General features: G+C 39.4%; 1 protein-coding gene across 8 annotated transcripts in view; it reads left to right on the top strand.

Moving 5' to 3' along the window:
- CFAP20DC (CFAP20 domain containing) overlaps window positions 1-17,239 on the top strand; it is a 237,477-nt gene that overhangs the window by 163,795 nt on the left and 56,443 nt on the right. For 5 of the 8 annotated variants that reach the window (XR_006214866.1, XR_006214867.1, XM_007084374.3 and 2 more), the window contains 2 exons: window positions 14,090-14,134; window positions 15,315-15,518. Coding sequence is in view for 6 of the 8 variants with exons in the window: in XM_007084374.3 (XP_007084436.2) it covers window positions 14,090-14,134; window positions 15,315-15,518 (249 nt within the window). In the remaining 2 variants the exon portion in view is untranslated. Of the gene's footprint in view, window positions 1-12,813; window positions 12,869-14,085; window positions 14,135-15,314; window positions 15,519-17,239 lie in introns of those variants that run through there. The other 3 variants (XM_042979302.1, XM_015538533.2, XM_042979304.1) reach the window with 3 other exon arrangements.

Below are 17,239 nucleotides of genomic sequence, written 5' to 3'. Positions count from 1 at the left end.
TGTTTTATTTCTTTTTGAGAGACAGAGAGAGACAGAGCATGAGCAGAGGAGGGGCAGAGAGAGAGAAACACACAGAATCCAAAGCAGGCTCCAGGCTCTGAGCTGTCAGTACAGAGGCCAGAGTGGGGCTCGAACTCCCGAACTACAAGATCATGACCTGAGCTAAAGTTGACGCTTAACAGACTGAGCCATTCAGGCGCCCCAGAATTTTATAGTTTAACTCTTAAATTTTGTGCTATGATCCAGTTCTGGCTGATTTCTGTCTATAGTGGGAATAGAGGTTCAACTACATTTTTTTTTCTTAATTTTTTTTTCAACGTTTTTTATTTATTTTTGGGACAGAGAGAGACAGAGCATGAACGGGGGAGGGGCAGAGAGAGAGGGAGACACAGAATCCGAAACAGGCTCCAGGCTCCGAGCCATCAGCCCAGAGCCTGACGCGGGGCTCGAACTCACGGAGCGCGAGATCGTGACCTGGCTGAAGTCGGACGCTTAACCGACTGCGCCACCCAGGCGCCCCTCAACTACATTTTTTTGCCTGTGAATATTCACTTGTGCCAGCACTGTCAGTTGAAAGACTGTCTTTTCCCATTGAATTGTCTGTCACCCTTTTTGAAAATCAGTTGACCGTGCATGTAAAAGTTTATTTCCGACTTCTCAGTTCTATTCTGTTTATCTATATGTCTGTCTCTATGCAGTACCACACTGTCTTGATTCCTAGTTTTATAGTAGGCCTTTGAAATCAGGAAGTGTGACCCCTTCAACTTTGTGCTTTGTTTTCTGGATTCTTTTTGCATTTCCATAGGAATTTGAGGATCAACTTGTCAATTTCTGAAAAAAAAAAAAGGCAACTAGGATTGCATTGAATCTTTAAATCGATTTGGGGAATATCTTAACATCTTAACAATATTAAGCCTTCCAATCCATGGATATCTTTCTGTTTGTTTCTTTAATTTCTTTCAGCAATGTTTTATAATTTTCAGCACACAGGTCCTGCACTTCTTTTGTTAAATTTATTCCTAAGTAAATTTTTTGATGCTGTTGTGAATAGAATTATTTCCTTAATTTTATTTTTTATTTGTTCATTGCTAGTGTTCATAGAAATGCAGTTTATTTTTATATTGATTTTTTTATATCTTGCAACCTTGCTGAATGTTAATTAGTTCTAATAGTGTTTTTATGAATTCCTTAGGATTTTCTATATACAAGATCATGTCATTGCAAATAGAAATACTTCTACTGCCTTTCCAATCTGGATGTCTTTTATTTCTTTCTTTCCTAATTGCCCCCACAAATGGATTTCATTTGAATGAAAAGCTTTCCTTCAAGATATTTAAGATTTAATACTTCAACTAGTGTTTCCTAGTAGTGAATTCTAACAGAGATATGATAAGCTCAGTCAGACCTAGGAGGATTCTACTGGTATGACTCAGAGGAAATGTATTTGATGCAAGAGAAAGTTTGACAATTATCCTGGGGCTAGAAGTCCATCTAATCTTATATGAATGCAGGTATGAAATTTCCCTTTGGTGGCTAGCATTGTAGTCCATAAATTTAGAGTGCGGACATGGATGGTGGTTTCTACCACCTAGGCTGGGTTTCTAACATAAAGGACTTCTAGGTGATGAATTATAGCTGTTCTGGTTCTACTTCTGGATAAGTGACAGCATCATCTCTTTTGTTGAGCACCTGTCAGGGCAGGTGTTCCCCCAGGTGCCAGAGATACACCAACCAAAACAGACAGGGGGCTTGTATCTGTTGGGAAACACAGACAATGAAGACATGAAGGCAAAATACTCAAAGTCATCATACGCTATGATAAAGGTGCAGGAAGACCAAAACAAGGTGATGTAATAGAGAACAGCGTTGGCCAGAATGGTGGATACTTTAGATACTACCTGACAAAGTAGGTGACAGTTGAGCTGAGATTTAAAGTTTAAGATGAAGCTAGCCATGCAGAGAACCTAGGAATAATGTTTCAGATATCAGGAACAGTAGGTGCAAAGCTCCCAAAATGGACATCTACGAGAAATAGTGGAGGTCAGAAAGCTGGGACATAAGGGCAAGGGGAAAGTAGTAGAGGATGAGGGCAGAGAGGTACATAGGACTCAAATGATGTAAGGTCAGGAAGGCCATGGTGAGGAAGGTGGCCTTTATTCCAAATGCAATGGCAAGTCTTTGTAGGGTTTGAAGCAAGGCGATGACATGTACATTCAAAAACTTCCATTTTGCAGTGTCAAGATGGATGCAACAAGGCAGGAATAGAAGCAGGGAAAACAGTTGAGGCATTAGTCTGATAGATCAGAGTGGAGAGGAAGAAAATGGCAGATTCCTGGCATAATGGGGGGGCCAAAGGGAGGAGGAAACAGGCAGAATCAAGGATGATTCTCAGGTTTGTGTCCTGAATGACCAGGAGGATGGTCATGTAATTTACTGGGCTCTGGAAGACTGCGAGGAGACCTGAGCCATCCACTTAGCCATCAAGGTACTGCAATCAAGAATTCTAAGTGGACACCCCATCGAAAATCTGATCTCCCAAAGTGCCAACGAGAGGTGACTCTATGACAAGGGAAAATTAAAGGTTCTTACAAACGGAGGTACATCCCCTGATACGACAGAGGACTAGTAATTCTTAAGGAACGCTTACTGAAATTGATTTGCTAACTACTTGGTAAACTTCTTCCTTGCAATGTTTTATTCATATTTAAATAGAGTTCCCTATTATTAAGTTCAAATATTTTTAATTAAGAAACAAGTACAGCCCTCTGGGTAATATCACAACCATGCAGATAGCTGGTAATTAAACTTTTCCACATGTATAACTGCATTCAAACAGTTTTGAATGAAACATTTTAAACCTGTAAATGTCATTATGTGCATCTTTAAACAAACAAACAAAAAAGATGTATATAACAGGCTTTGTGTTTCCAGAAAAAGTTTGAGCTTATTGAAGAATGGTTATTGTCACAAGACAAAATATGCTACCAATTAAAAATTCAGGTATTCTTGGGCGCCTGGGTGGCTTGGTCGGTTAAGCGTCCGACTTCGGCTCAGGTCATGATCTCACGGTCCGTGAGTTCGAGCCCCACGTCAGGCTGTGTGCTGACAGCTCAGAGCCTGAAGCCTGTTTCAGATTCTCTGTCTCCCTCTCTCTCTGCCCCTCCCCTGTTCATGCTCTGTCTCTCTCTGTCTCAAAAATAAATAAGCGTTAAAAATTTAAAAAAAAAAATTCAGGTATTCTGTTTAGAAAAAAAAAACATGGCTTTTTATAAGGAAAAAGTAAAATGAATCTCATATAATTTTTTAGTTTAATTTTCACATTTTCATTTTTAAAAAATCAAAACTGAATTGTGGAAGGACACTTTTAAAAGCCATGGTATAATTTTTTTGAATTGCCAAGCCATTTCCTTTGGATAATGAAAAGGGATTACTTTCACTGCCTCCCTGATGAACTTGAGCCCATTTTTTTTTTAAATAGAAGTTTACTGTCCTTTGCAATTTGTACTCTATAAACTTAGAGGAAAATGATTTTGTAAATTTTTAGAGCTTTCAAGCCACTGTTCCATTACATGAAGTTCTGCATTTTCTAGTGTATATAATAATACTCTTTGTTCAAAGGGAAGCCATCTGTCTCTTTGAATTTGCCACTCAAGTATGCCATTTGCAGCTGTCTTTCCAACAATACCCCATTGTTTAAAGAATTCATAAATGTCTTTCTGACCTCTGACTTTCTTCGGTTACAACAATATTCCATTGTTGCAAAACACCTGTTTTGGGGTCAGGTTGCTCTGCGTGTTGTAATTATGTCCATCATCCTGGCCCAACTATGCAGGTTCACCCGGTGACTCTCCCTCCTTCCAAGGCTTCCACTACAGGTGCCCACTGGCCTCGTGCTTTCCTGGGCCACCTGATAGACAGCCTTCATCTTTGCCACCCTCAGGGCCTTCCCCAAAGAGAATTCTATGCATGTCAATCTACATTTTCATTCTTCTGAGAGTCAAGAGCAGTAGACACTATGCCTCAGAGCACCCAGCTCAAATCAGACAGACCAGGATTTTAATTCTGGCTTTGCTTCTTTTAACTTATGTGGCCTTGGACACATTTCTTAACCTCCTTGAACCTCAGTTATCTCATCTATCTACTTGGAGAAAATAATAATACTTATTCCATAGGGTCATCATGAGTATTAAATGAGATAGTACATGTAGAACACTTAGTCCAAAATCCACAAATATGCTTTCTTGTACCTATTTCTGAGTAGTTAGAAATGTAAACCAGTGTGCCTGGCATTCTAAAACAAACTTTTTCAAATTCAGTAGAATTCCAAAAACTAATTATTGGTACTATTCAATAAGTGATAGCTATATGTGCTTCTTGTCCTCTGTTAATAGTTGAATCAAGTGCTAACATAAGAATGAATTAATGGGTCACTTCTGCCAGGTAACATGTTGGTGTTTTCTCAATGTTCAACAAAGAGAGAAAAATATTTAGAAGCAGAACCTGATGTCTTTCCGGTCATTCCCCAGAGAGTACCCTCTGTGCGCCTGCCTTGTTCCCAGAGCTGAATTATAGATGTGCAGCTTCGTGGTTGATGGAGTGAATTTAACTTGGACAGGACTAACAGCAGTTTTATAAACCATAGTGTTAGCCATGGTGAGAACACTTCATTCATTACATTGGACACTCCTACCAATTAATAGCCTTTGGAGAAGAGTGTGTTTTCCTGTTTTGTCCAAACTATACTCTCTCTCCTTGCCTCTGAAAAAAGAGTCATTATCTCAGTTTATCTGTCAATGCACTGCAGGGGGTATCACTGAAGCTACAGAATGTGGTGCTTAAATAACATTGGTGCCACTAGTAAAAGGATTTGCATTAAGCATCGAGGTTTCCCAGGTGGAACTTGCTCCTAGCCCTCTGTCTTAATTTTTGAGTGTCTTTTTCAGTCCAAATACTTGTGATGCTACAGAGTAGTTTGTTCTTTTGAGTAAACAAACTCTTTGCATCTCATGTCCAATTTAATCGTGGACAAAACGGTCTAGAGTAGAAGTGTGTTTAGATAGTTAAAAATGGAAATGTGGACCAAAATTTGGGTGATGATATGAGATTGCAAAAAGAAGTAGGACATTTTAATATCTCCATTTCTAAACAGCTAGGTATGCAAACAATGTGCCAGTTACTTCGGTGAAGAGGAGCAGTTTCAGATTCTCAGGAATTTCAGAAATGGTAGATAGAAAGACTGGGCAAAAATTAAGAGACTATCAGAAGTATGAATCGATGAAAACACATTAGTTGTTTAGCCAACACACTGTAACTTTTTACTGTCTGTTCTCTAATATTCTAATGCTAAGGTTAGCATCTTACTAGTCAAATGTTTATTGAAGAAATCTATCTTCTTTGATGGCTTAGTTTTCCTAATTTTAAAGGAGCAAGTCATTGCTTGCCATTTCCCGGTTTTATGGAAGAAGCCTCAGGCTGACAGTATTTCCTAGACACACTGAGATCAAGGTCTTTGATTCAAGAACCTTGTTTGCGACTTTAAGGTTTTGGGGTACGTATTTGCTGTGTGCAAAGCCCTCTACAAGGTGCCCCACACTTCCTGTCCAGTCTTCATCTCCCACCCTCACAAGAGGGCTTACTTATTCCTATTTGAGAGAACAGGAAGCAGAGAGGTTTTAGCTAGTTCACATCTAGTAGGTGACAAAGCAGAGTATCAAACCCTAGAACTTTGGCCAGAAAAGCTGGCTCACCTTCCACTACACTGCACCACCACCCCCAGAAAAAGGCCACTAGAAAAATTCTGTGATCACGTGGCAACTTAACTTCCATTGGGACTTTAAGCTTTACAGTATTTTAATATGCAGAAGCATGCACAGATGTTGGTGTATCTGTCATTACTACAGTATAGCCAAACTGACATCTGAACTTAAAGTTATCATCTTCCCACTCTAGAAACATCGGTTGGCTTTGCTATTTTCGTTTCTATAAGCAGGCTCAGTAATTGTTTTCCTCCTGGTTCTTTAAATAATATCTTAAACTACCGTGTATTGAATGACTACTGTGCTTAGCCCATGTACAAGGCTACAGTTGCCTTACAGATGGCATATACTTGAATATAATATAAAACGTGTTCCTGGGGCGCCTGGGTGGCTCAGTCGGTTAAGCGTCCGACTTCAGCTCAGGTCACAATCTCGCGGTCCTCGAGTTCGAGCCCCACGTCGGGCTCTGGGCTGATGGCTCAGAGCCTGGAGACTGCTTCCGATTCTGTGTTTCCCTCTCTCTCTGCCCCTCCCCCATTCATGCTGTGTCTCTCTCTGTCTCAAAAATAAATAAACGTTAAAAATAAAAATAAAAAAATAAAACATGTTCCATTTAGGTTTACTAACTGCCTTCTAGTCTATAGTTGATTGTTAAACTCAAGAAGTACCTTGAACTCAGTAGATAGGTGCTAGAAAATTAGAAATTGTTTATCAACTTCCTTTAAGGTTATTAGAGTTCAGCTATGATCGTCCGAGAATTCTTTCTGAAAATTAGCAGGCTGACTTCCAAGGCAAAATGGATAGAAGTATATTGTATGGAAGTCGTGGAATAAAAGGGTATTCTATACAAATTTAGCCCATCGATATAAGCATCATTTTAAAAAAATACTTTGGTGCAGGGTGATTGGGCGGCTCAGTCAGTTGAGCGACCAACTCTTAGTTGCTACTCAGGTCGTGATCTCACGGTTCATGAGTTCGAGCCCCACATTGGGCTCTGCTCTGATAGTGCACAGCCTGCTTGGGATTCTCTCTCTCTCCGTCTCTTTCTCTGCCTCTTCCCTGCTTTCTGTCTCTCTCAAAATAAATAAATAAACTTAAAAAAACAATTAAAAAAATACTTTCATGCCCTCTACCCACCCCACCCCCGCCCCGCCAAAGAGAGCTATATATTATGACATACAAAGCAACCTCTTTGCAAAGACTTTTGCCACTATTGCATTTAAATTACCTGAGAATTCTCTACCTGAGACATTCCTAAGGGGTTAGTATGCATAGATGATGAAGTACAAATTGAGTCAGGGGTTTTGAAGTGTCTCCAGGTTACAAGCCAAAATGTTTGTGACAGACATTGCAGAGGTGGCATTGGGTCTGGTTAAGCCTAGGTCAACATGAATGCCATTGACAAAACACGGTCTAGATTCTGAGCAGTTGTTTCTTTTAAATAGCCCGCCTTCTGATGTCTGCTGTGTTCAGTTGATAGGTCATCCCTTCGATTTAGCAAAGTTTTTCAAGTTGCACCGTGGCCTGCTGTTTACATTTTGATTTACCCCTTTGCATGGTGAAGACATATGCCAAATCTACCATATATTGTGAAAGAGCTATTTGCTCACGTATGTGTCACTTGCAGCTCATCTCTGAGGCTTCTGTCTTCCCTTCATTCTTATCTTTAGTGGGTCTGCATCCCCAGTGAATCAGGGCAAACTCTTGTGTGGGATACATGCTCAGGACTTTGAAACCAGTCTTCAGGGGGTGCTAGTTGGTGAACAGATGCCTGAACACTAATTTACCATCAGCTATTATTTAAAACATCAATGTAGACATTAAACACTGTCTGCCAATAGCAATAGAGAGGAGATTAATCTTCATAATAAAATGCCAATTAAACTTTAAAATTAGCGGGGTGCCTGGGTGGCTCAGTCGGTTGAGCGTCTGACTTCGGCTCAGGTTACGATCTCACGGTTCGTGAGTTTGAGCCCCGCGTCAGGCTCTGGGCTGATGGCTCAGAGCCTGGAGCCTGCTTCCGATTCTGTGTCTCCCTCTCTCTCTCTGCCCCTCCCCCGTTCATGCTCTGTCTCTCTCTGTCCCAAAAATAAATAAACGTTAAAAAAAAAAAAAGAAAAGAAAAAAAATAAACTTTAAAATTAGCTTTGGAAAATGGATTTCTACTACTTTTCTTGCTATTATGTTGGGTTCCAAAACTTTCTAGTGATAACTTCAAAACTCTTAATAATACACATTTGAACCTACCAGTGATACTGACTCTTCAGCCTTTACAAAATGCCTTTTTTTTTCTTTTTTTTTTTTTTTTTTTTTTTGCCCCTGCTAAGACAGTGCAGAATAAAGTGCGAGTGATTAACAACTAATTACTTCCTAGGAAATCTTTTTTGAATCTTGGACTTCTTTGCCAGCTTTGGTCATGGAGAAGTACATATATCCTAAGTACCTACTTTGATGAATTTCCACCAACTGAACAAAATCCACGTGACCACCATCCAGATCAAGAAACAGCACAATGCCAACACACCAGGAGCCCCTCCCTCCTTGTCACTATCCCTTTCCGCCACTATCCTTTCAGATTTTCCTCCAAACCCCATACTGGTTTTACCAGTCTCTATCCTCTTGTGCCTGGTTTCTTAGCATTTCTTTTGTGAGATTCAGTGTATCACTTATTTCATTGTTATATAGTGTCCTACTGTGCCACTATCATACCACTTATTTATCCATTCTTTTGATGAGAGCTACTGAGAATATGCCTTTTTTCTTTCTTTTTTCTAAATTCATTATTGACATATGGTTGACATACAACGCATTAGTTACAGGTGTATGATAGACATTTGACAGTTCTATACATTATTCAATGTTCACCATGGCAAACGTAGTCACCATAAAACGTTATTATAATATTATTGACCATATTCCCTAGGTTGTACCTTTCATCTCCATGACTTACTTATTTTATGACTGGAAGTCAATACCTCTTAACCCCCATCACCTATTTCACCCATCCCCCACTCACCTCCCCTCTGGTAACCATCAGTTTCTTCTCCCTATTTACTCGTTTGTTCCTTTGTTTTCTCTTTTAGATTCCACATGAGTGAAATCAAATGGTATTTGTCTTTCTCTGTCTGACTTATTTCACTTAGCATAATGCTCTCTAGGTCCATCCATGTTGTTGCAAGATTTCATTCTTTTTTATGGCTAATATTCCTGTGTGTATGTCTATGTGTGTGTGTATGTGTGTGTATCACATCTTCTTTATCCATTTGTCTTTCAGTGGACACTTGGGCTGCTTCCATAATTTGACTATTGTAAATAATGCTACAGTAAACGTAGGGGTGCATATATCTTTTCCAATTAGTATTTTTGATAAACATTAAAAAATTTCAAATTAGTGTTTTTGTTTTCTTTAGTAAGAAAATGGTATGACAGTTCCTTAAAAATAAAAAATAGATGGGGCGCCTGGGTGGCTCAGTTGGTTAAGCGTCCGACTTCAGCCCAGGTCATGATCTCATGGCTCGTAAGTTCAAGCCCCGCGTCAGGCTCTGTGCTGACAGCTCGGAGCTTGGAGCCTGCTTCGGATTCTGTGTCTCCCTCTCTCTCTGCCCCTCCCTAGCTCTCTCTCTCTCTCTCTCTCTCTCTCTCTCTCTCCCTGTCAAAAATAAATAAACTTTAAAAATAATAATAATGACTAAATAATAGAGATATCATATAATCCAATAAGAATACGTCCTTTGATAGAATCATAGACTTTTTTTTTTAATTTTTTTAACGTTTATTTATTTTTGAGACAGGGAGAGACAGCATGACGGGGGAGGGTCAGAGAGAGAGGGAGACACAGAATTTGAAACAGGCTCCAGGCTCTGAGCTGTCAGCACAGAGCCCGACGCGGGGCTCGAACTCACGGACCACGAGATCATGACCTGAGCCGAAGTCGGATGCTTAACCGACTGAGCCACCCAGGCGCCCCTAGAATCATAGACTTTTAATAAACTTGGGTATGGCAGTGGAAGCCATTTGGTCATAAAAGGTTTAGATTAAATTCTAGGCATTTCCATCCTTGTTCTTTTGGAACTCGATTTCCGATTTCATTTCTGAAACAGTATGTCTAAGTATTTCTAGTGTATTTAATGCTTTTTATGAACATAAGCTCGATACTTCTAGCTTGCCGTATGTTTTCGTGCCTGATGGTTAGAATATGCTGCCATATCACCCTTCTTATCCTTTGAGGTCCAGCTTAGAGACCATCTCCTCCATGAAGCTTGACCAATCCTACAAGAAGTGACTTCTCTCTTTTCTGAAATGCCAGACTGTTTGGTGTAACTCCTTTCCTCACATTGCCTTTCACATTATATTCTGCTCTAACAGGCACCGTCCCTTTGTAGTAGTAGTTTTTGTATCTTGGTGTAGCTTAAAAGAATACAAAGAGCCAGGGATAGTTTGGTAGACCTTTCATTAAGAGTTTTTTACAACATGATGTTCCGTATGCTGTGGGTTCAGGCACTGTTACAATGCAAACCTGATTCAGAAAGAGAGTCTTGGAGGTTTTATCGGTTCCAGAATGAGAATAACGGCCCAATTTTCTCCCAATTTTATTACTCTCCCATCCATATAGAATGGAATGAGTTTCTTCACCTGATCTTATTAACCCAAGGCCGTGTCTCATTTTGGCTCTACACCACCATTGTGAACTTAGCCTTAGAACTTAGAACAGTTCAGTAAAACGAGCTCTTATCTGAGGCTCACAACATTCTATAGGCATGTGTTTGATCAATTAAGCTCTTCTGCCTTACTAGCTTGAGAAGAGAGATTAGGTGAAGGGCATCAAGTTATAAGGTTATTTTTGTTTGTTGTGTTTTATTATTTTGCTGGAATTATCAATTTTCCTTTTAATCATGATTAAGACTCTGATTAATACTACATTCAGGTGTATGCTACCTTATTTTATGTTCATTTTTTTCTAACTCTTGATTTCCTTACTAGATTCTAAGAGGCCACATCTCATTTGTCTTTGTGGCTTCACTGTGTTAGGCTTCTAGAAATGTCTGAAGGAAGATCAATGAAAATGAGTGGTTTGAATGGCTTCACGAGGGAAAGACTTGCCTGGGAATCTGAGCACAGCAGAGTTGTATATAGCCTTGAGCCCATTACCTCCTTCCTGAAACAAATCTGACTGATATATCAATGTCCCCCTTCTTTCCTCCAAGGATATTTTGAGGCAAAATTGGGTTATACGTAACATCTTGAGCCTTTCAGAGAGAGAATTAGATAAGGCACTTGCCTCTCAAGCGTTGTATAATTTAGTTAGATAGTGTCTTGTGCTTGAGTCCCCTTTCATGTGAAGACTTTATTGCAAGACTTCTTTCAAAAAAAAAAAAAATATATATATATATATATATGAATAAATGATTCAGCCTTTCTGATAATTTTGAAATGGTTTAAGAGATTACAAATCAAGAATGTATCAGGAGACTAAGTTAATTACCTGTCTCTGCCACCAGTTGCTCTATTCATGACCCTGGAGAACGTCACTTCTTTCTCTGCTCATCTTTGGCTGCCTCTTCCAGGGTGTTGTCAGAACACGTTTTACTATTATATGAAATAAAGTCATGGAAATTCGGAGTGCATAGCATCAACAGTTCCTGGCCCACAATAGGGTCTCAGTATTTGTAGAGTAAATGAATGAATGAATCAATTGGTCCGTTTCCACCACTGCAGATTACTGCAGTATTCCCAGCAGGTGTCATTTCCCCAGCCTCTGCTTTAGTACTTCCGGTGGTAGAGAGAGCTCACTCCCTCTGAAGGCCACTCATTCCCCTTGTCAACAAATTTAATTACTATCCAGTGTCACCTTGGACCCCTGTGAGGTGTCTTCCAATTCTGCTGGGCAGTTAGTCATTGCTGTACTGCATTCCTCAAGCATCTTAGTCATATCTCTGTTGTAGTATTGATCCTGGTACATATAATACCCTGATTTATAATGCCTGTTATGTCTCCCGTTTCTCATCTATGAGCTCCATGAGGACAGAGGTGTGTCTTATTTTCTTTATACTCCCAGCTCCTGGCATAGTACAGAATAGATTAACTCCCACTGGGTGGAGGGGGGAGAGGAAAGAACAGTAATAACAGGAAGCGTATGTATTGACTGCCAACTCTGCGGTCCTCAAGAAGGAGGTACTCACCCAAGATGTACACCAAAAATGATCCATTGGGATCATTGAAGGAGAAAATTTTTGAGCTATTTCCATTTTTGTTAAGCTCCACCATTTTATATATGTTTTATACTATGCATACTAGTTTCATATAGCTATACATGTGGCAGACAGTCTCTCCTATGCTGTCCTGCCCACCACTCCCTGTGGAATATTCAATAAACTCCTATCTCTTTAAAAAACTACATACATATATATATATATACATGTATATATATATATACATGTATATATATATATATATACACACACACATTGTTTAATTTATAAATAATCATATATGAGAAGGTACATACTCAAACATTTTTTCATAGAGGTACAAAGCCTAAGTTTGGGGGCCCTTAGTGTAGCTGTTTGTCAGATACTACGTTAAGCATTTTACATACATTACTTCATTCAGCCCACTGAAAATCACATGAGGTATACATGAGGTATATATGAGGTATGCATGAGGTATCCATTTTACAGATGAAGAAACTGAGGAAAGGAGAGGTTAGGTAATTTGCCCAGTCACATCAAGCTGCTAATCAATGGAACTAAGGGCCCAGACTCAGATCTGTCAGGCTTAACCACTGTCCATTGTCTCTTGGTTTTCTGCCCTAACACCTATGGTTGTACCTGAGGCGCAGTACAGGTTTGTGGATTAAATAAATAAAAGGAATGGATGAATTAATCACACTGAGTACATATTAAAGCTTTCTCAAGAAAGATGAAAACAGAATTTCCTTTCTCACTGTAAAAGTATGTGTTAGCAATGACAAGCCACATAACATGCTTAGGTGACACATTAGAATCTTTCATTCCGTTTTTGTTTTCCTTTTTTCTTTTTTTTCCTTTTTTTTTGACAGAAAAACTGAAGCAAAGCACAGCAAGTCGCAATGTTCACTGTTGAGCCCACAGTCAAGCTGTGAGTCTAGTTTTCACATCTGAGTACTGAACTACCTTGTTTTTATTGAGATATAATTCATATACCATAAAAGTCAGCCTCCTAAAGAGTACAGTTCAGTTTTTAGCATATTCGCGAGATTCTGTAACCATGTAATTTCAGAACATTTGCATCCCCCACAAAAGACACTGCATACCCATTGGCAGTCGCTCCCCATTCCAGCCCTCTCAGCCCTGGGCAACAGCCCATCTGCTTTCTGTCTCTATGGATAGGCCTGTTCTGAACATCTCATACAAATGGAATCATACAATCTGTGACCTTTTGTCTGCGGTTTCTTTCACTTAGCAGAATATTTTCAAGTTTCATCCATGTTGTAGCACATGTCAGTATTTCATGACCCTTCATGGGTAAATTACATTCCATTGTGTGGGTAAGCAAAATTCTACTCATCAGGTGATGGACATTTGGTTGTTTCCACTTTTTGGCTATTATGAATAGTGCTGCTGTGAACATTGGTGTTCAAGTTTTTGTATGAACATCTGTTTTCATTTCTCTTGCGTATGTGCCCAGGAGTGAATTACTGGGCCATGTGGCCCATGTTTAACATTTTGAGGAACCACCTGTTTTCCAAAGTGGTGGCATCATTTTACATTCCCACCGGCAACTCGTGAGGATTCCAATTTCTTTGCATCCTCACCAACACTTGTTACTGTCCAACTGTGTATAATGACAGCCCTAATGGGTATGAATGGTGTTTCATTGTGGTGCTGATTTGTATTTCTCTAATGACAGTGATGCTGAGCATCTTTTCTTATGTTTATTGTTCCCCCAACTATTTCTTCTACATTTAAATTATTTCTGTTTCTCTTTTGTTTTAGTATTTTTCATTAGAAAAAACACTCATTAGATACTCATTAGAGTATAAATTTTTTTCTTCTTGTGATACCTGTTTTGTCTCAAGAACTCTCAAAACCTATTAAATACTCATGGAATCTCCTGTTAGAGATTGCATGGTCTCTCAGGGTGCCAGGCTGCTGCAGCCACAAATTATAAAAATTTAAATGAGTTTCCACTAGCAACTTTCCAGAAAATGTCTACATCACATTATTAGATCACAAGCTTTCATAATCCCCTAGTTATGATAATGACAGTACTTTATTTAAAACTTTTTAATGTCATAGAAACACAAGAATTTTTTAAATTATATTTCCTTAATTTTTTACATCCCTATGAGGCAGAAAAGAAGAGAAGACAGTAGCTGTCTCAAAGAGTCCTCCGAGAAAGTAAGTATAGAGGTTTGAGTATCTAAAAAATTCTAGTGTATCATGAAACCTTTTTGAGTACAAGCAGTGTTTGCAGATGGGCAAGAAAATTCCAAGATTGTTTTTAAGTTATATGGCAGTCCCGGATGTAAATCAGTACTCACAAGTGATGCTAACATTTTAGCGATGTTAAAATTAACCTTTGCCATCAAACTTGGTTTTAGACCACAGAGAAAGAAAGGTTTTTGAAAATTACGTATGACAGTTTCTTCCCTGTACATTGAAAGAATATTCCCATTAGCCTCTAAAGATTTGTAGTAGTATTCTTGGGGAGAAATATACCGGACAGATTGCATGTAATCTGTATTATATATATATAGTATTATATATATGTATGTATATAGTAAAGTCCAGTTCAGTGTGTTTGTTATAGCTATGAGGTCTTTATGGCTTTCAGAACTTACTTGTTCCCATCTTAAGATTATATTTTATTTGATGGCTTTTATTAGCATCAGTCATTCTCAATCTTACTGAAAGTTGAATGTATTTGGTCATAATGTTTACAGTGATGAAATTCATCAGTATTCTTGTAAACTGGATCTTCACCTGGAAAGTGATTTTTCTTTTTAAAAAAAACTTTTTGAATTTTTTTGTAGTCAAACACTGGTCAAGCACCAGACATGAGAAATACAATGAGTGTAAGGCAATGGTGTTTGCCTTTGTAGAGCCTGTAGACCACCTGTGAATCCCATAAATGATTGCATAACTGCAATTGTGATAAATGCTAAAAAATGAGCACCTTATGATTCCATGAGAGCACTTACTGTGGAGGGGCTGACCCAGTTTGTGTTTGTCCTAAAAGGCTTCCCTGGAAGATGACACAATTTGGGACCCAAAGGGCACCTAGGAGTTAGCCAGTACGTGGGGCCACAGGCTAGCATGTGCATAGGCACTAAGGCAGACATGAGTTTGCTGCTCTTGAGGACTTTAATGAAAGACAGTGTGGCTGATGTGCTGGGAGCAAACAAACAAAGTGAGGCAGGTGGGGTAGGCATTGTATAAGGGCACTTTAAGGGTCAGGGCATCAGTCAGTGGAGAGCCCTTGAAAGGGATTAAGGCTGTAGTAACATCTGTTGGTAGTGAATAAATTAAGAATGGCCAAGTAACCCTTTGCTCTGTCCCTTTCTTCTCTCTTGGTCAGGAATATGACTGGAGGAACTATCAGCCCAGCCAGATGAGTGAATCTGAGTTGCAAATGCTGGCCAGTCTGCGGCGGCAACAGAATGAAGAACTGGAGGATATGGGGGCTTCCCATGGCCTGAGTGCTTCCCAGGTGGACAACTGTAATGTCAGCATTAGCACCAGCAGTGACGACACAACCACCTGGAACTCCTGCCTGCCACCTGTGAGTCTAGGGATTTGCATCTTTGTTTATTGCCTTAATGGCAAGCAAGTTTCTTTCTAACAAAGCCCAGCCTTGCCTGGGAAAACTAGGGCCAGCATGAGAACACTCCCCATGAGAAATATTTAGAGCCCATTCAGGAGCGCCTGGCTGACTCAGTCAGTAGAACATGCCATTCTCGATCTCGAGGTTGTAAGTTCAAGCCCCAGGTCAGATGTAGAGAATACTTAAAAATAAAAATTATTAAAAAAAAAAAAAAGAAAAATATTCAGAGCCCATTTTAGGTCTGTCTTTTCTTAAATTGTCTTACCTTCAGGTAATTGTATGGTGGTATATACAAACATACATTGAAAGCAAAAAAGAGTAATTTTACTGTCAATTCTGGGTATCTCACTGTATCCCCAGCTCCTAGCACAAGCCCTGGCACACAGAAGAGGGTCGATATTTGTTAAATGAATGTTTATTAAGTAAATGAAAAAGAAGGATGTTTACTCCTCCCTGTGTCTAAGAGCCATGGTAGGCATTGCAGATGCTTCAGCAGCTTGTATTTTCCCGTATGTTTATACAGTTAAAGCCCTTTTAAACATGGCCCACCATCCTCACTATAGGCCAGCCAAGAAGCTGGATCAGGTCAGGGCCTTCCTATTCTTCAGGTGAAGAAACTAACCTATCCTGGGTCCAAGCTTCCACACCTGGTGAGTGGTGGAACCAGAGAAGAACCCAGTGTTTTGACTCAGTCCATTTTCCCCAATACTGTCGTCAAGGATCTTAAGGCTGAATTGGAAGGACAAAGCAGAAGCACTGACAGAACAGTCCTATACAGCTTTAAAAACGCCATAAGGCAGAATAATAAAATCAGTATTATTATAATAGTGGTAATTAGAGCTACCATTTCTTTAAGTACCTAGAGACATTTTAAGACCTCCATTGGCCCAAGGAAATTTACTTGTAGTTTACTTATATTTACATATAAGGTCACATTCAACATCAGATCAAACATTAAAATACACTGTGATCCAACAATAAATACAACTTTTTTACTATACAGTTTTTGAAAGGGAATATAAAACTGAGTAACTGATTTATATTTATATAAAATTATATAAAGGTTGAGTTCAAGTGTAGTTGACAGTGGATAACATATGTTTTAAGTATTGAATTAAATATTCATTAATTTTGCGATTTTCCTTCCAAGAAATTTTTTTTCCCAAGTCTCCAGCATCTTTGTAGGTCTTAGAAATCTCAGATGCTCTGGCACTAGGCCTTACATGTGTTATCTAATCCATTCCTTACTGCTGTCCTGTGTGGTAAATGCTGTTGAGTTCCCATTTCCAGATGGGAAAATTGACACTCTTGAGTGAAATGATTCAGCCTTAGCTTGGCAGGACTCCTGAGTCTGAGCTTCTAACCACCATGATAAAGTGACTTCTCAATGTGGGACTTAATTTGCCAAATAAGTGCTACATCCAGCAGAAGGTGAGATTTTTGCTCTGGAGAGTACTTAACAAGTGTTCATGGAGGACGAATTCAGATTGGCTCTAACAAGACGTGGGGGCAGGCTTCTCTTGCCTTAGTTATATTTTCATTAAACTGAATGATCAGGCCTGTATAACTCCTCCAGCAGCCTTGGTGCCAAAGAGTATCTACCCCTCCCCCCCCCCCACACCAAAGAAAAATATCCCTGTGTGCTGGTTACTCAGAGTATCCTTGGAGCCAGAGCTAAG

This window comes from Panthera tigris, chromosome A2 (genome assembly GCF_018350195.1).
Source record: "Panthera tigris isolate Pti1 chromosome A2, P.tigris_Pti1_mat1.1, whole genome shotgun sequence".
Lineage (NCBI taxonomy): Eukaryota > Metazoa > Chordata > Mammalia > Carnivora > Felidae > Panthera > Panthera tigris.
This window is presented reverse-complemented; position numbering and strand designations above follow the sequence as displayed.